This window comes from Calidris pugnax, unplaced genomic scaffold, assembly GCF_001431845.1.
Source record: "Calidris pugnax isolate Ruff unplaced genomic scaffold, ASM143184v1 scaffold247, whole genome shotgun sequence".
NCBI lineage: Eukaryota > Metazoa > Chordata > Aves > Charadriiformes > Scolopacidae > Calidris > Calidris pugnax.
In genome coordinates this window covers 2,528,382-2,548,358 of record NW_015090980.1, presented here as the reverse complement: position 1 = coordinate 2,548,358, position 19,977 = coordinate 2,528,382, and the positions used below count along the sequence as shown (strand labels likewise).

General features: G+C 40.8%; 1 protein-coding gene across 1 annotated transcript in view; it reads left to right on the top strand.

Annotated features, from left to right (window-relative positions):
• Positions 1-19,977, top strand: part of IPPK (inositol 1,3,4,5,6-pentakisphosphate 2-kinase) — a 55,692-nt gene that overhangs the window by 24,926 nt on the left and 10,789 nt on the right. Inside the window, exons 4-5 of the mRNA XM_014953489.1 lie at positions 14,439-14,486; positions 19,824-19,919. Coding sequence (XP_014808975.1) covers positions 14,439-14,486; positions 19,824-19,919 — 144 coding nt within the window. The remainder of the gene's footprint in view (positions 1-14,438; positions 14,487-19,823; positions 19,920-19,977) is intronic.

Below are 19,977 nucleotides of genomic sequence, written 5' to 3'. Positions count from 1 at the left end.
GGGGGCTCCACAGGCTGGGCCGGCGGGGGCAGGTCTCCGGCGGACAGGACCGGGACGGTACCGTCTCCGGGGGGGCCTCCCGGATGCTGGGGCCTCTCCCGCGGCGGGAGCGGCCGCCCGGCCCCGCCGCCGCCTCCGCTCTCCCTCCCGGCGTCGCGATCCCTTTCTTTTGGCGGGGAAACCGGGCCCGTGCCCGTGCCCGGGGAGAGACGGGCGGGCGTTCTCCGCGGTTCTCCCTCACGGCCGGTGCGGGTTCGGCCGTTGGGGCAGCGGGAGGGAAGGCAGCTGGTGAGTAGACAGCTGTCGTCTGGGAACCGGAGGTGTGAGGAAAAGCACTAAAAATTTCCCGTTTCTGTCATAACGCCTGTGTCTCCGTGCCAGGAAAAGGAGATTTGGGGAAGAAATATTTTTTCCTTTTGTCGCCGTGTCTGTGTGGATGCGGGAGTTGGAACGCTCGCTGCAGTGCTGAACTCCAGAGCACAATGTCGGAGCCTGGCGTGGCCCGAGACTCTGTGGACAGGCCGGGCTTTGCACCTCCCTGCCTCCAGTTAACCTTTGGGGCTTGGTTTTTGGGGTTTTGGGTTCAATTTTTTGGGGGGGACGACTTTGTTTTGTTTTGTTTTAGACTCAGAAAAAAAAATAGTAAAATAGATCTGTCAGGATTTTGGTGAGCAGTAACGATTAAATGGAGATAAATCAAATCAAGCAGATCCTATGTCACTTTAAAAATCATGTGCTTGTTTGACTGCTGTCACGGTATTCTTGCCACATTTGTACCTACGTTATTTGCTTAGTGTATTGGGATCCGGGTTTTAAGTGTACGTTTTCCTTGAAGGAGTTTATTCTTCTTCTAAAAAGTACTTGTGGCTATTGTCTTATAAATTTATTTGTATTTCAGTTTAAATTCTGCTGTGGATTTGCCACAGAACGTTCTTGATGCTTCATAGAACTAAAACCAGTAAAGCCAAAAAGACAAAATGTAGGCTTTATGTGGGAGAAAAAAATCTACAATAAGAGTTGAATCCTGAAAACCATATTTTTCTGTTTTTAATAATGCCTAAATGAATGACTGAAAATACTGGATTATTTTGATGTCTCTTTTCTGGATTATAAATACAAACTAGATGTTAAAAATGTTAACAAATAGCAAGCCTGAGAAAATGGTGGAAATCTTAAGGTGCTCTCCAAACTTTAGGAGGGGCATTTCTGTGGCTCTTGCTTCTTTTTTTTTAATTATATAAAATATTTTGTAAAAGATGGTTTTGCTACAAGAAGAAGGTGCATGTTTTTGTTTCCTGCCTAAATTTTAGCTTTGAGAAAGGAGTTTTAAGAATACCCAGTCACTGTATGATAGGGATCGGAACATGTAATGGATTGATAGCAATGTAATTGTGATATCCTTAAATACATGGAAAGTGAGGAAGTCTGCCAGAGATTCAGAATAGTTGCTCAGTGCGTCAGTTCTCTTTTTAACAAGATGCTAGAACTTTAAGATGGAGTGAAAGTGAAATAGACACAATTTTTCCTTTACAGACAGCTTTGAACCAGCAAAGCTTACGTCTTGGAGCTTTGTGTCTACTGATGTCAAACTCTTGTAAAATTAGAGCGTATAAAATACTGTTTAGATGCTAATTGTTACTTTGTGCCTCCTACAAACAGGACATGCTTGCACGATTAATCATCGTTCTTGTGATCTGATGTCAGTCATTCTCAGGTTTGTGTGAACAGAACAGCAGCGTAACTAAGACAGTGAATTTCATTTTACTGCTCTTGCTTCGTTCTGTATCTCTTCAGTTTGTGGTTTTTGTGTATAAACTGGAGTGGGAGGGACAGCGATTTGGTTGTGGTGAGGGAGACATGAATGGATGCTCAGAGGCAAGTTGCTGGGGTTGTAAGTGAGAGGCCAGGGTGGAACCATGTGTGTGCTCCTTGTTTCCATGTTCTCCCTTTTGATGTGTAGTGGTATTTTGGAATGTGGGGAGGAAGCTGGTCCCTGCCTCTGTAGGTCTGAACTTCTCCTCCTTGCTGCTTCTGGAAAATCAGAGAAGCTTTTGAAAAAACAAAATGGCAACAAAATAAATAAGTTTCAGTCCTTCTGGAGAAGAGGGCATGGGCTGCTTTGCCCTTTATGAAGTAAGATCCAGGGAGGTTTTTTTCAGCTCCTGCCCTCTGGACTGCTCTTTGAGGCACTGATAACAGGTACTGTGCCAGTTGGGGTGTGAGGCACAGGGTGTTGGGGCTGGGGTGAGCAGGCGGCCTGGATGGATGCTGTCGTTCTTGGTTGTGTGGAGTGTGGCTGGGTTGGGGGTGAAGAGTCAGAGGAACAAGGTGTGCGTCGTCAGTTCATGGTGCTCTCCTGTGTTTAAGCCTACGCTTATTTCTTTGCTTTGCTCCATTCCCTGGACCTTTCCCTTTAAGACCCAAACGTAACGCACTGCTAATCCAGAGTTAGCACAGAACCAAAATTAAAAACTTGGTCATAGAAAAGTCACATGCCCGACAAATAGCTCTGCTGGTGATGAGCTGATAAGGCCTAGGCGCAGGCAACAGGCAAGCGTTTTTTCCTGTGCCTTTGAATGGTGGCATATAGACAAAGGTTTGTGTGACAGTCGGACGTTGGCATTCTGTGGAACATGCTCTGTCCTTTCGGGGGGAGTGCTGTGTAGTACTGCTTGATGTGCTCTTTCCTCTCACCAGTTATTAATCCTGCAGGATGCAACAGTGACGAGAGTGTCCCTGTGTGCCTGCACTCCTGCAGCCTGCGGAGCGCTGCACTGGAACGAGTGGCTGAAATCACTGCAAGAGCATCTCTGTCCCGTATTCATGCAGTTAAGAAGAGAGGACTTAGGCAGGGCATGGTCTAGTCAGCACGGCTCTTCTTACAGTGATAGTTTTACAGGGTTGCTTTAATTAGTTCTCCAGCATTTAGAAAGTGGTCTGATGAATAAAGATGGAATGCCTATCAAGCATTTCCAGTCACCATTGTTGTCTCTGGAGCTGCCTACTTGCTTTCTTGGTGCATACTCAAACTTCTGCTTTCGTGGCTTTTTAAAGTTTCAATTCTGATGAATCTAAAATTCTGGAAGACCTACAATATTATGGCACAAACTTCTCTGTTGATAAAATTTTCCCTTTTAGTTTTAATTGCAGCTGTGATTAAGTGAATCCAAATTGAAACTGAATTATGGTCAAAAAGCCTTTGTAGAGTCATGCAGCCTTCTGAAATGAAACAGACAGCTTTTCTACCTCATTGATTTCAGTGAGAAATACAACTGCCAACCTCATTTGGTTCCTAAAGATAGTGCTTGAGACGGTCGGAAAGGTCATTCTGAAGTACATGAAAACTGCACACTCATTCAGGCAGTGCCTGTGTGATTGATTGCGATTTTGAATATTTGATTGAATCATAGTATCCTCTTCAAATAACTTACCTGCCACCTTCACACCATACAGTGAATTGTCTGTCTGTCTCAGGGATGCATAAAGTGCTGCAGTACAGGTACAGCTACAAAACCCAAACCAATCACTGCCACAGGCAGCCAGGTGGTTTAGAAAGGATGCTTCTTAACTCCATGCATTTTCATTGAAATATCGCTCCTAAGTCAAATTTGGCTTTAAATTTGGATTTAAAAAGAGGGCTGAACCATACTTTTTCTCCTCTCTACAGTAGAGGATTCAGAGGAACTGCTGTAGAACAGTTATCTTTTTGTAAGCTGTTGATTCTTTCTTATGGTGGAAAATACCTACTTTTTCAGAAGTGATCTGGAAATCCTCATTTGTAGTTCTTCGTTTTAATCAGTTGTTTGGCCTTATGGAGACACTTAACACTTCATTTCAAAAGGCAGCAGGAAATATTAGTAGAAAGTAAATGTAAGCAACTCTAGAAATAATGACTTACATTTCCTTTTGCTGTTGAAACATACTTTATACTTTTGCTTTATGAGATAAAGTATGTCCATTCTTCCAGTGCATCACTGCAGCTGATTTCTACTTATTTTTATTTTTTTGCAGGTTGGGATATTATGGTAACAACATGCTTAATTTTAAAATATGTTTGAACATTAAGCTTGTGTTTCAGGGTGACAACTGGGAGGTGGTACAAGAAAAGAGGAGAGGTTTTTTTTCCAGCTTGTTTTTTTATTTGATGATATGGTCTAGAGGAAGCTTGGTTTGTGCTTGCCAAAAGGTTGTGGTTGGTATCTTCAGATGCCTTGATTATTAGTCGTAATCTACTTCTTGTCTTGGAGCACTTGCAGATCTAAGAGATATCCTTGGGTTTTGGTATAGGACTTAATTAGTAAACATGTAAACCATCTCCAGAACATATATAGGCTTAAGAAAGAGAAAAGGGGGAGGGATGGTAGACGGAGAAGGTTGGTGAAGCAGAGCTATAGATTCTAGATGGGGGAGTCCAGTCAGATAATCAAGCTTTCAGAAGATTCGTAAAGTTGGTGCCTGTAGTAAGTGAGTAATATCTGGCTCTTCTCTGTTAGTTTTTTCCTTGTGGGTTCCTCCCAGGCCCCCACTTCAAGGTATATGGGTAAAGATGGATAGGATATCACAGTGCTGCTTTCGTGTGCATCCTTCCTGATCCTTGTTCTGGCTTTGTAGGGAACTGTAGAAGGAGAGGTTGCTAGGAGAGAGGGGTATCTTGTGTTTTAACAGTAGTCTTTGATTTTGCTGTATCTGTAGCTGCTCCTGCTGGCAGCTGCATTACGATGGCTGCAAAGTGTATGCAGGAAGACACTTTCTGCGTATGGGGGAGATGGATTTGGTTTTGGTTTTAGAAATAAAATAATTATAGTTATAAGGAGCTGCTTTGTTTCAAATGAGGCTAGATAATTGTTCCTAGTAGTGCTTTTACAACATGAAATAGTTTTCCTGTGGTTTGTTTTTAAGAATAATGACAGATTATTCTTACCGGTAAATTTTGTCATCATAAACTTATTTTGAGAGAGGACAATATTTGAGAGAGGAAATATTTTATGTTTAGACACAGTTTTTTTTTGCTGGAAGAGTGAAAAGCTTATGGTCAGGATTACTAGCTAGCTGCAGCTTTCCTGTTTGATCTTGCTTGGCAGAAGGGGAGCAATGCTGATCATTAATTGCTGTCTTGTTGAGAGAATCTTCTTAAGGCACCTTTTCCGATGATGTCATTTTGTACAAGTTCAAAAACCTGTGTGTCCTGTTTCTTCTGTTGTTTTTCTATGTGGAGTTGGCTAAATCTGTTTTGTACTATTAAAATTAATGTAAGTAAAGCATTACCCGCAAAACTTCGAGGTCATTCCTGAGAAATTCCAGCTCCCTGACTATAAAGCGGATTTTGTTCAGTTGTGTTCTGTTTAATTCTTAATGTCTGTGGAATAGTGAATTAACATCTACAAATGCCTCAATTGCGAGGAAATGTAGGACAGATTGCAGATTCCTTTATTAAAGAGTCTTCAGGTAGGGGAAAGACCTGGTTTCTAGCAAAACTAGTTGCTCTTCCTTGTAGGTATAAGTACAATAACTTGTTAATAATGGCCTTCTCTGAATATTGCTCTGATTTTAAAATATGGCCAGCTTATGGTGTTTTGGTTCTTTTGGTTCGTTCACAGTAAGAAATTATCAGAAAAAATAAGGTGCAACTTGTCAAAATAAAATTCAACAAATACTAATGGAAAAGACATAGTTTTGGTAAGACTTGAACTTAAACATTTTTGTATCCTTGAAGAGATTCTTTAAATTTCAAACCTATGCTGATTCTTATTTCTCATGGATTTCATGCTCTGGATGTATCCAAAAGATTCACCAGGGCTACGTGACAAAATATAGAGAGGGGTTTTGCATATGGTTTTGTAGAATTTTCTGGAGGAAGGAGAACTTACACATGAATGAGTTGGACCAAGATTCCAGCGTGAACTTAAATGGGGATTAAGGGCCATTCAAACCACTTCTGGTTTTTTGCTAGTTTGTAGGGCATTTCTTTGACCTGTTTCCTCCAGCATTGTGGTCTTTTGCGTATCCAAATGCTGTCTAGCAAAACCCCCACACCTGAACACCCTTTGCCTACTTAGAAAAAGGACAAGAAAACAGATCGATGACTAAACATAATGTATTGCTTTGTTTGTTCTTTTCTAGTTCTAATGGCTTTTTAGTATTTTAAAATTATTTATTTATTTATTGTAAGCAAGTAGAGCTCCTGCCCAAATTTATTGAAGCACACAGCTATAAAAAATGGTTGAAAAGCCAAGTATGCCATCAGGGTGTTGTCATCAGCAGAAAAGAAAGGAAGAGATGCCTGCCTTGCTGTAAACAACAATTAAGTTTTTTGGAACAGAAGGTAATCATCAGTTTGAGTTGGAATTCAGGACCCTTTAAGGCACCTGTATGAAACTGTACGTTTCCTTGTGTTAACCTTGGTTACCTGATATTTAAACGCATGTCTATGGTCACTGGAGAAAAAGGAAGACAGTTTTGTGTTTGTGTTTGGTTCCTGGGCTAAACTGGTACAACTGTGATTGCAGGTGTCATAGCTAATTGGACTAACTCTACTTGAGTACAATTACCAAGCTTTTACTATAAACAAAGAATTAAAAGTTGGAAGCACTTCCAGTTCTGTGGATTAGCTGCAAAGCTTTTTTTGACCCTCCCCAAAAAGTCAGCAGCTTGAGTCAACGTCTATATAGATTTTTAATTCTGTATTGGGATTTCAACTCCATATGGCACTAGTGTAGTGTTAAATTTACTTTTTCCTTGGCTTTACCAGGTTTCTGCACTGAAAGGACATTCTGAATGCAGTGCAGTTTAGTAGCATCTTTCATAAAGAAAGGGAAGGTGGCACTGGGTAGCAGGGCTGAACCTGGGGAGGAGGAGGAACAGAAAGGCAGCAATTAAAACGTTTCTTGCCATGTTTAGTGGCTTAGGTTCTGTAGATACAGGTGGGAAAACGTAGCGAGTGTGTGGAAGGAGATGGGAGACAAACACTGTGAGTCTCAGGTCTAATGCTGTAGCAGCAGCACCCCCACTCTCCTCCCCCCAGAATACTTCTTTTTAGAGGTGTCTCCTTATTTTGCTAGTAGTAGAGTGCTGAGCAGACTTGTCTTCTGGTAACTTTGAAAATTTAATCTCTGCTTTGTGCCTGAGGTTTTTTTGGTTTGGGATTTTTTTTTTTTAGTGACTTTTGAGAATGCTGAAGGCTATATGCAGTGAAGATGTAAAACAAATCCCATTTTTTCAGATAAACTCGGGAGGTAGGTAGCCTTGATTAAAAACGGGTCTTGTTTTTTCTGTTTGGTTCTGTGCTAGCTGAAATGTGAATGATCTTATTTTTGCAATTGATGAGATCATGTTGTTATCTAAAAAGGTGTGGGGTTTTTTTTGTGTAAGTGTTTGGTAGATGTGGTAATGGTGGAGTTTGTAAGAGTACTCTTTGCCTTTTCTGTGCTGCACGTGTGTCTCCCCTCAGCCGACAGCAGTAGTGGGTCGGTTGCTTTGGTGGAAGTAACTTGTAGGAAGTAACTATATAGTAACTGTATAGGAGTGGTCAGTCTAATAGCCCATTTCATTCACTCCTTTGGTTCTTTCCTCCCTTCCAGCCTTTCAGTAGGTCTTTTCTTTGCCTCGGTGTACAGTTTCTGAGATACCATGTTCTTACCTCCTGGTTTTGCTCAGGAGGAAGTAGAGACGCTGCATTCAGTTCCACGGAGCTGCCCAAGACTTGCTTGGGTTTCTTCCAGCTGAGGTGTTCAGGATGCTTGGAATTACTAACTTGTTCTGGCTCTGCATTTTATTACTTAGCTTTGTTCTAATCCCTCTTACTGTTTTGACTTTTTATTTCCTCCCCTCCCTATTAATATTTTCCTGAAACGCCTTGTTTCCCCAACATATCAGAGGCTGACGAGGCAGCTTAATGCTGGGAAGTGTATGTTGCCTATAGGCGGGGGGGGTTAGAGCAGTTTAAAGGAAGGAAGCTTAATATGTGTTTTCACATATTATTCACGTTCTTGTTGGTATAACTCACCTGTTTGACAGATGGATGAGGTATTTGATACACTGCTCATTGTTAAGGACCAGTTTTTTTCTTGCTTGTTTTTCACAGCTAGGATGTCAGGGACATCTACCGTGTTGCGCAGACTGTACTAATGTATGCCGAGGGCCGGGCATCAATAGGTTTATTCATTCTGTTCTCTCTGGTATGTGTTTCCACCTGGTACCCGTGGGTGTATCTCTTGATATCATTTCAGGTACTGTGATTAGGTGGCTTAGCTGAAGGGCAAACATTTCTTTCTCATGGCTAGTGCAATCATAAAATTCCTCTGGAATCGGTACCATCTGTGTATTGCAGGGTTATACAAAGCTCAGCTATAAAGTGAAACCTGAGTTAGTGCTTAACTATCACGGGAATCGAGATCATAAGCAAACAGGAAAAATAGCTGAATGATTACCTGAAGTCTGATGCAAGCCATGAGCTCTGTGCTAAAGAAAACAAGTGTTGTGGTGATGTTTGCTTCCAAATAATGGTTTAAGATATTGAATGGTGTCAAGCCAGGGGCTATGTCAGAAATTCTTTATTCATGTAAAGAAATAAAAAGATTGTTCCTAAGGGACTCCTATGCTCAGTAAAAGAGTGTTGTTCCCATTTTTTGAATGGTTCCTTGCACTTTGAGCAATTGCTAAACTTCCTCTATGCTGGCAGGAAATGTAGCTTTCCTCACTTTGTTTTGTGTGATTGAATCCACCTTATACAGAACAAAACTGGGTTGGAAAACAACACTTACATGCAATATTGCTCCGTGTACTTCATTCAAAAGCTGCAAATTTTTCCAGTGCTTAGCTTGTTTTCATCTCCCCCATCCCTCCCCGTTGCACAGCACGCTGACACCCTGAGTGAGGAGACCTTTAAGAATGTCTTGTGTTGGGTATCATAAAGGTAAGCTTTGGTTGAAGTGCCTGGGCAGCGTGGTGGCTGTGTTTTTACTGGGTTTTATTAGTTCTCAGAAGAAGGAACTCTCCTCTGTCCAGCTTTTATGAGATGTGAAGATGACAATTCTTTGTCTGTTCGCCTCCTTCCCAGAAATCATATTTTCTGACTAGAAAACCGTTGTTTTCTGTTTAAATCCCTCAAACTGGCAATTGAATTGAAAGGGTTGTGGAGTGCAAATTTGGAGTAAAAAATGTCAGAATAATTTTTTTAGTTGGCATATACTGCGTGCAGCTCCAATGTGCTACTGCAGAAATAGCTTAGTATCAGCAAAATAGTTCTGTAGCTCATACTTAGTACCATTGAAACTGTCATTATTAGCATTTGCACATCACTGTGTTCAAGTAGGGCTTGAATAGAAGTTTGGTGTAATTTAACTCCTGTCCCTCCCTTTGATTGAAATTTAGATAGAATGCACTTTTGTAGGTGTCATTATTGTACACTGTCGTAAATCCACTGCGATTAGGTTGGGCTGAATAGCTCCAGTGGTGGTAGAAGGTTTGGCAAACTTAGAGCTGTGTTTGCTAAGCTCTTGATGGCTCTTTAGCTTCAGCCAAAGACAATGGATTAAACAACCAGTTTTTATTGTATAAAAATAAAATTCAAGAACTTTTTCAGGCACTGTTCTGTCTAAAAGTAATCGACTTTGTATCTTCATCTCCGTAGGCAGTAGTCGTCGTCGGTGTGTGTAATTAGTTGCAACAGACAGTATAGTAATAATTGCAGGGAAAGATTTGTTACTGGTCTTTGAGAGTGTTTTCCCTCATGTTGTTTACGATAGGAAGCTTGTGACATATAAATGGACAACTTCAAAACAAATGTGGGTTTTCTTGTTCTGCAGTATATTGACTGCCTTGTCAAAATAAATGTATTGACAGCAGATTCTAGTGGACAGGTGGGCAAGTTTGTGATGTAAAATTGTGTATAGCACTTACAAAAATACTCATGAGTTTTCAGATACCACAATTTATGAGATGCTGTGGAGTGAGGGAGATGAGGGGGGTGGGAAGAGGAGTGGATTTCCTTTTGGGACTTCCCAAAGTGCCTTGGTTTCTGCGGGTGGATTGTGCGTATGCGAACACACATTGGTCATCAACCAGACAAGAATCTTTTGCAGCTGCAGAACTAGATGGTAGAGTAACACTTTGCCTCTGGACAAAAACACTTAACACATGCTGTTCAGAATAATAATAGAGTAATAACAAAGGACATGAACCTGCTTATTTGGAAAAGCAGAAGCTGAAGTGATGTTTCCCAGGCTTTGTGTTTGGACAAGCTAATTCTTCATATTTTCATACAGAAGCTTATTTTAAAACCATGTGAGCTGAGGTGGTAACAGCAGAAGGAAAATACACATCTTTCTGTACTTCTAAATAATGTTATTAGCATTTGAGCTTGTTTTTATACAAATTTTCTTGTTGTGTTTCAGTGGCACCAGCTCTGTAGCAGATTTTGTTAATAATGTAGTAAGATATAGAAACCTGAAAAAACGGTCAGTGATACAAAGGAGGTTTTTCTCTGAAGAGGAATATCAAGATTATAAATTTGCCATAAACATGTTTAACTTGTGAAGACTGCAGTTCAGGGGGCATGCATGGTAGCTTTACCTTATGACAATGAAGTTTAGAAGACTTTTAGGAAGACTATAAAGCTAATATCAAGCACCAAGCTATAAAGAAATGAATGCAAGCTTTTATGCTGGTTTCTTAATGCTACTGCCTAATCCAAAGTACCTGGATTGACGCCAGTCATATTTTGGCCTAACTGCTAAGGATTACTTGGGTTTTGGATTTCACTAGGTAAGATTAAAATAATAGCTGTAGTAACTGTTTTGGAGAAGAAAAAATTCTTGTGGATAACCTTCCTGGGGACTAAGACTGGCAAACTATTTTTTCCCAAGGTGGGTTAAGACAGGAGTTGTGTGTGGGGATCGGTGTGTTTCTCTGATGCCAGTGACTTCTTTGAGTACCTTGTTGCTCCCCTCCCACAGCTTCTTGTCTCCTTATTGGCAACCATTAACTCTGAGCTATGGTTTAACCCAAACAATTGTTTCACGATAAGGGTGCTAAAGACGGGTTTGCTGTTCTTGGTGGGACCTTAAGCTTAAGGCTGGAGTCTCAAAACGCGGTGGCTTGAGATAGTGCTTCTCCAGGACATAGGGTCCCCGTTACATCATCTCGGCAGCTGAGCCGCTGTGACTGTGTTTTGAGAGACACAAGTTTCAATATCCTTGTTGCCAGAATTTGTTTTGAGTTTTCTGTACCAATTGGAAATGTTTTTTGTTACAGCCCTCATATGGTCCTGGATGTTCGTTATCTGTTATTGCACTGCTGTACTCTCATGTGAGTTACACTGTAATTCTTTATTTGGAGAGTAAGAGCAGTCAGGTTAGATTTTGTTGGTTTGTTTTTTTGTTTTGTTTTGTTTTGTTTTTAATTGTTAGTCTTTTGAACAAAGTTGCACAGAGAGGGCCACTGGCTTTAAAAAAAAACAAACTGTAGACAGAATTCTTTTCAACTGTTTTTCTGGCTTGTCTCGCTGCTCCTAAAGATGTGAAGCCTCTTAACGTTTCATGTGTTACACTTGTCTACCTCCATGCATTGTTCCTTTTTTTTTTCCTCTGCTTCATTTTGCTGCCTGGGTTTTTTTTCATCTTTTTGTATGGGACTATTATCCAATTAACTAAACACTTTGATGGTGGTAGTGCATTGGTGGAAGTGGTGTTGAGCAGTGGAAGGGCTTACTTAGAGGTGCAGGTAGAGAATGAAATTTACGGAGCATTAGGATCTAGTTGATCTGATTCTGAAATAAATCTGTTCTCTTCTGGATCTGGGCCATTCATTTGCAGGCAGATAAGCATGGTACATCTTTGATATTCAATCTGTAAATATAAAAAAATCTACAGCATTTAAGATAACTGACAAAAAAACCTGATGGTAACAACACCCACAGTATTTCCAAGTAAAGAACCAGTCAAGTGAATCAGTAGTGCAATAGCGTGGAAAACATGGACCAATATTTTTGGTGGTAATAATTCTGGAGCAGGTGCCATCTTTGACATCTGGTGGATTAACCTTTGTACTGTGGCAGTATATTTGTGTTACTGTGCATTGAATTGCACAAAGGGATCTATATGAGAACTTCCCTCTGAAAAATAAAAATTGAAGGTTATTTTGGTGTGTGTTTTTGTTTGGTTGGATTTTTTTGTTTTGTTTCGTGTTTTGGTTTGGGTTTTTTGTGTTTTTTTTTAAACTCCGATAATTTAATAGCCTTACTGAGACACAGTGGGGGCTGACTGGTTGAAGTGCATCTGTGAATGAAAAGTTTTGTTTGAACTTTGCTCTGTTTTCTGTTTCCTTTTGACATCTTTAGAGAAGCAGTGTGTTCTTCTTTTGCCATATATAGTTTTGGTCATTTTGTCCTGGCATGGCTCTTCAGAAATGATTTGGTAATGAAAAAATACTGTAGTGAGTCCTGTGAGAACAATTGAATTTTCCAGAGCCATTGTTGTAAGCTTGTTGGCTGGGAACTGAGTAATAGATAAACATAACAACACCCTTGAAAATACTATAGAATCAAGTGACTGAATTGATGAGAAGTGATGATCAGATCCCTTCATCTCCGATCCACTTGTTTATGAATATTTAAAGCAAGGGATCCAAACAGTTGAAATGCTGTAAAAATAACACACTGATACACAGAGCGTAACAGGCTCATCAGACCTGAGCTCTGTATCCATGGGTAGGTCATACTGGGAGAAAGAGTTGTCACCCAGCAGCCTTGTATAATTTTATGTTTATAATTAGCGTTCATGTTGTTGTTGTAACGCTCCTGCTGTTCAGATCTTGCAGGAGAAGTTGAATCAAAATTCAGCAAACTGCCCTTTTACCTGAGAGTGTTTTCCAGATGCTGGTGAACTATGAGATTTATGCTGACTTGAGACTTTTTAGATATCGAAGGGGCTGTTTCTGCATTTCACTAGCAATGTCTGAATGTGGATCTTGTTTTGTTAGTATTTTGGATTACACATTGTCATCTGTTTTACTTTTCTCCTCCTGCTTTTTCTCTGCATGTTGGTAATTAAAGATAACTGCAGCACTCTCCCACTCAGCGCTGTCCAGAGGCAGCTCGCAGCCCTGAAATATGGAATCTATCTGGTGCTGTCATGCTACGGGAGATTTTTTAATGTCAAGTCATTTGGTAGGGAAAAAGCTTAGATTCCATAAACCTGAAGTGTGACTATGACATTTTGTCTGCATTATCTTTGTCAGGGAATCTGAGTGTTAGCACTCTTTTGGTAGTGCTTTAAATAGATTGTTGCCCTTTTTGGTGTGTCTTGGTAAGGTCTACCTGGAGACACTGGCTGACTAAGAGATGACTCCAGAAAACCGCTGTTTGCCTCTACCTGCTGTGGTGCCCAATTCTTTTTATCCACATCTTACCTGAACAGGCTGAGGTACGTCAGTGGGAGTAAATATCTTGAGGATCAGATACTCAGACTGACTAATCTGAGGCAGGGCTATGTGCTGCCTCGCTTAGTAAGGCTGCAGGTTCCTTAACACTATGGCAACATTTGGTTTTAATATCAAAATTTATTTACCAAGTGTAATGGTACAAGAGATTTCAGCAAGAGATTGGGATTTCAAGCAATTTATTGAGAGAAAGATACTTCAGGTGACTTCTGCGATGGAAGACACTCAATAGGTTTAAGGAGAGAAGCCTAATTTACTTAGGACACCTACAAAATATTTTTATTTGAACTCTTGAAAAGCTGAGGAAGATTTCAGAATTTGTGTTCTTTGAAAATATGAAGGTTTTTGAATTGTTATTACCAAAGTTGATAGAAATTGTAAAAATTACAAAAATTAGTGTGTGTTTGTTTTGTTTGTTGGGGTTTTCTTAGGTAAAGTATTTGGAAACCTTCTGCGTTTGTCCTCATGTTACAAGTTTACTTTTTGGAAGTTTAGAAGTAGCAGGTTTTAGCATTTGTAAGTAGAGCTGTGTAGCTACTACTGGTAAGTGAGAAGTGTCTCCTTAATATTTTGTAATGCTGTGCAGATACTGTTGGTAGGTCATATCTAAGTGGGTCTTCCTTTTTTTGTTTTCCCCCAAGACCTTTGGCGCAAAACTGGCAGGGTGTTTTTCTGTTTGTTTTTTTTTTTGTTGTTTGTTTGATACTGTGTTTTACCAGATTTTTCAGAGCAGTGCTGTGAGGTAAGGGAGTATTTCCCCAGTTACACTGGAAGCACAGAGTGGCTGCCTTGTGAAAGTGATGGCAAATCTGGGAACAGACGTTGATATATTTGATTTCAAGTTGAGTGAAATAAACATCTAAAATGGCTGTTTGGCTTTCCTCCCTTCCCTCCCCCCCGATTTCTCAGATGTTGTAGATCAGGGAATCAGACAATTGTGCTGTTCAGAAATTATGATATACTTAAATACTAATGAAATAATCTTCTTTCCTATTTTTCTTCAGCGCTGCGTGGTGCTGCGGTTTTTGAAGTTCCCCCCAAACCAGAATAAGGTAAGATTCAAGGTGTGCTGTTGATTACACAACCTCCCCCCCCCGAGGTAAGCTAATAAAACTGGTCTGAGGAGAAACAGGAAACCTGTGAACAAACTGTGACTGACAGGAGTAAGAATAAGGGGATGCTATGAAATGTGCCTGTGTTTGGGGAGTTCTGGCAAGGGGAGGAAATCTGAGGTCTCCTTACGTGACTGAGACTACTAAGATGTGCTGATACCAAGGCCTTTGTGCGGGACAGACTGTAAGGTCGCAGTGCGTAGAAGGTTTGGCTTCCTGTAAGGAGAGCTGTGGCAACGGACAATGTGTTGGTGTATCACGTAGGGGAGCGTGGTGATGCTGAGGGAGAAATGACAGTTTTCCTGGCTGTTGCTAGGTGGGACAAGAGGATCAGCACAGCACTGGTGTCCTGATACAGGTCTGCTGTTGACTACTCATTCAGTCACTAAAACGCCATGAAACTGCGAGAGACGTGAATTATTCACAGAATAGCCTTTGTCAGTGAGGGATTTTAGTGTCTGTTGAAACAAACCGCGGTGGGACACCTGCCACAGTCCAAGAAACTGGTGGACTGTTTTTGCTCCTCGAGAAGGAACTGGGAGTTACCTTAGATTTAACATAAAAAATGATCAAGAATCAAAGGTGAAGGGTAAAAGTGAAGTGTCAACAGAGTGTTCCAAGATGGGAGGAGGGGAAAGAGAGCACAAGAGTCAGGCAGTTCAGTTTCTGGGGAGTAGTCACTGGGGTGAGTTACCCGAGAGACAGAGGCAACGGCTTGAGTTACGGCAGCTTCTGAGCCACAGCTTTGTAAGGTTCTTATAGAGAACCTTATGAGAAGGAAATAAAAAAAGCATTACGGCTCTACTGAGAGCTGGGGGAAAGTGCTTAATTTTAGAAAAAAAGAAACAAGGATAAAATGTAAAGTAAATATATAGGAAGGGTGTTTTGCTTTAAGTTGGCAAGATGAATGTGAAATGCATCGAGTTTAACAAGGGATAAAAGAGAAGTTTCTGAAGTAGAACAGAGGAAGGTAAAACCCATGAGTTATTTGGTGGCCTTTCTGCTATGATTTTACTTGAAAAAAGGTCTGGTAAAACTAAAGTGTGATTCAAGTAAGTTTTTGATCTGCTTACAGTGGCAGGAGTTCAAAACTGTATCTTGTGCTTCTGTAGTACTCCAAGATAACGATGTTTAGAGTTTTTTACGAGAACAGGGAGGAACCCAGCAGACTGGAAGAAGGGCAAACAGTGCCTATCTCAATTTTTAATATAGCAGGGGAGAATTAGACCACACATCTAAGTAAAAAGTCAGTCTATTGCCGTTCTTTTAAGAAAACAAAACATTGAATACTAGATTTTTTTTAATTTTCCTTTTTTTTTTTTTTTTTTTTGGTAAGGCCAAAGAGATTGTTGCATAGTCATTGTTTTTAAAAAAAATTGATAAAATATGACGAAGTTGCGAAGGAAGCTAGGAAGTGACTTTTCACAGTTTCCTACCACAGCATTGAAGCTGATAATACCTCTGTTGACTGCTTTGCATGCACACAGCTTTTTGGATTAGGCTAGTGAAGCATAAGGAAAAAAATCTCCTGGGCATGGTGTTCTGTTACTATTTGAACACTGCTCGGGTTCTTGAATGTTTTTTTTTCCTGTGTAATCAGATTAGTAAAATTGCTCGGAATCCTACCGTAGGGATAGATGGCAGTAGGTGTTCCTGGGGGCTGTGCCTGATCAAGCACCAGGAGTTTGCTTATTAGAAACTGTTAACAAAACTTCCATTCCGAGTTGTCCCAGACAGACAGGCTTTTCTTCTTGCCTGTTGTAACAGCAAAAAGGCTGCTTGTGGATACAGGCAGTGGTGGAGTGTAGCTCTGAGACCCTTTTAAGCAGCAGGCTACCAGAACAAGCCCTGTTACATGTAGAAGTGTTGCATTTTGAGGAGCGCTGGTTTGTGGCCAGCTTTAGTGTTCTGGATCTGACTTGTGACACACAATTCCTTTTGGCTTTGTTCTCTAAATAGAAGCTTCATTAACTTGAATATATTTAATTATTCTGGTGATGGATATTTTTTTTTTTAAAGGGTGACTTTTTCTTGGATCAGAATGGAAGACTAAATATTTTATCTTTAGATATGTAAACAAGTCCTGAAGACTTTGAGTTTTGGGACAAACTTGGACATAGCAACGTGACAGCTGTAGAGCAGAGAATGCTTTTTAGGTGTAATCTGTATTCCTGACTAGTGCAAGATGAATTAGGATATAAAGTGTTATATACATGTGCATGAATTGTAGCTCAACCAGTGTAAACAACTCTGAAAGAAGCAGTTGAAGGAAAATATTTTCTAGTAAGACTCATAGAGAAATTCTCGCGTGGACGGCTGCGTCTCAGTCTCTGTTGCTTAACTCCTTTGGAAAAGGCGAAGAAGTCCAGACGCTACTTCGTATTTACAGTGTTTGGTTGTGAATTTGGGACTAGATAATGTAGCAGTTAAACAAGGGGGTGTTATTGCAAATGGTGATGTTATTGTTACAATTAGTGAAGAATAGTCATAATCAGTAGTGGAACTCTGGGACTTAGATTTCTTGAGGAGAAAGTCAAGTGTCAGGACTCGTGGAGTGATTTTAATTGCATATGGCTGATTTTACTGTACAAGTCTTCTGCACAAATCAAACTTTTGCCTTTTTGTTGCATAGCACCTATTTAATGGGTTTCAGTGTTTTGCTAAATGGGCTGGCAGTAATGATGGGTCCTTCAAAAGCTTTTCGTCTTGGTGTTTTTTTAATGTTGAAAGGTGATGCTCCAGTAGCCTGTTAGTTGTTTTTTGTTTCTTGTTTGCAGTATATCAAATGCACTTGCTCTTAAAAGGAGGTGAGCGGGTGTCATAAGCTTGATTTGTAGTTTTAAAGTTGTGTTGATCTTTCTCACAGGTGAGTCTTCCCTTGTAGTAGTAGCAGCAGTGAATATCCCGATTATCTGAAATAACTATTTCCCGATCTGTGTGTGTGTGTACACGCATATTAAAAAACGAACAAATAAACAAAAAGCCCATGGGTACTGTGTACACCAGCAAACCAGGTCAGACTACTCTGTAAGTGGGAATTAGTTGAGATTTCTGTCACTGTGTGAGGTAATGTAACATTCATTCTCACTATTCAGAATTTGGTGAGTAAGTTAAAGAAAGGGTTGTCATTAAAAGGGCAGAAATCAATATATAAATGGAAGTTTTTGCTATAGTATGTGCTCAGAATTGCTGTTTCCCACTTCACCAGGTGAGGAAGATACTTGCTAGAACTGTTTTAAATTGCTGGGGGGTTTCCCCTCTGCAAAGCGATTTCTTCCCCAGCACAAACAGCTGACCCCAGCGGGCAGGTGGAGGCGGTGTTTGTGGTTGCTCAGGGTGGGAATCAGAGGGGGAGCAGGGGTTCCCCAGCCGGGCTCTCCTCTGCCCTCTGGTCCAGCTCCCTCCCCTGGGCCTGGGGGCGTTCAGTGCTGCTGATGGGGCACTGCCCTTCCTGGAAGCACAGACTGAGCAACGCTGCTGTGAAATATCCCTCTGCCGTACCCGCGTGGGTGGCCTGCGCACACATCATGTTGCCTATTAATTATTTGTTCTTAAATGCACTTCTTTAGACCAAATGACTGCAATTGAGAAAGTTATTCAGGCGTCATAGCGTGTGTTTTGCTCTAAGACTCAGGCAGTGGAAGATTGCCTGTTGTGAAGAGACTCCAAGCTTATTTTGGCTCTCTTAAAAGGATTCAGGGAGAGCCGTTCCGAGAAACAGCTCCACATACAATATGCCAAGCACTTTAAAGAATAAGTGCTGTCCTGGCCTTTATCGAGTGATGGAGATGCTGTGTCAGTGCTTTGGAAAAACTGTACTTTTCCTCCTTGCCCTGAAGGATTGGGTTTTTTGGTTGGTGCTTTGCATGCTGAAGTAACAGTGTGTAGTGCTGTACGTTACTGAAATAAGTGTGAGGGAATGTGTGTTACTGTAGTGACTTTTCTTCCTGTAAAGCAGCGTTGCGTGTTGCAGTATTGTGTGTTGCTGCTTCAGTCTGGAAAATGAATCCCACTAGAGGAAGAATATTAAACTTGGTTTGTTATCTTAGCAGACCTGCCTTACAGTAACAAACGGATCTTTCTTAGTCCCACACACCTTGTGTAAGTTTGTTAGGTAACAAACCCTTCCAGTGGGGAAAAAACCCTACCTTTTATGTAGGTATTATAAAACAAAGAAAGATTGCTTGGTTAGCAACAATCTCCTTTTCCCTATGAACATTTTTATTTTGTGTTGGGCATGATTTTTCCTCCTTTCTCTAGGCTTTATCATTAGGTCAGTGTTGTCCTTCTAGCATTTTATTTTCTCTTACTCTGCTCTGTTTATTTTATTTCCTCCTGCTCGTGTTATTTTTCCTCTCTGATTTTCTAACTTGGACAGGAGTGTTGCATTTTCTCTTTCTCCAGTTACTCCATCCCAGCAGTAAATCCGTGTGGTTCAGTGCTTTATAGTGTACAGTGGTAGGCAAAGCAGTGTTTTTCCAGAAAAGCTGTGTGTTGCAAAAGGACACAGGAGCTTGGAGATTGTCTGTTGTAACAGCAAAATACTGTGCAGAGAACCCGAGCAGGCTGGGAACGGGGTGATGTTGTTGTCAGGCTGCTCTGCTGCCTCTGTCAATGATGCTGCCTGGCTTCCAGTACTCCTTTAGCTTCTTCTCTATCCAGCTTGGCATTTATGTCTTGTAGAAGAATATTTGTGTTTCCTTATAGACACATAACATAAAATTAAGGGAAGATGATATTATAGTCAGATTTTTCATTGTCTGGAGCAGGATTCAGCAAATTCTGTACCTGTTCATGCAGAGGTTTGTTACGTGGCTCAGTCTTTGTGGCCATGCTCTCCAAAATCTCCAGGTGAAGTATTTTATAGCACTGAAAGTCTCTCCTGCATTTTACCTGTTGGTGAGAAGGCACGCTCTGCACCTCATTTGACTATTGCCATTCTTTGACCTGTTTTAAGAACAATGGTCAAAGACAGAGTAGATCTTGAGTAATCTCCCCATCTTCCACCTCTTTCATTTTCTCTGTTTTTTTCCCCCTGGGATCTAAGAATAATCATCTCTTCTGACCGTTTCCCTGGTTATCCCAGCCTCTCAGACAGCAGTAGGGAAAAAAATGTAGTGCATTTCATGTGTCTGTTCAATTTCATGGTGCACTGACCTACCAAACTCTGCAGAGCAATTAAGGTACTTTGCTAAATCATTGACTAGTATGTGTATGCGTTCTCAAGTGGTGTTTATCATTATTTCCTAGTTAAACTACCACGTTTCTGTCTTCCAGACTTCTGAGGAAATACTACACCATCTGCAAAACATCGTAGACTTTGGAAAACATGTCATGAAGCAGTTCTTCGGGGAGAACTATGTTCACCATGGGGTAAAATTTTTATTCTTCAAATAAATGGCTTATGTACCGTAAACACTGAAGCGTTTTG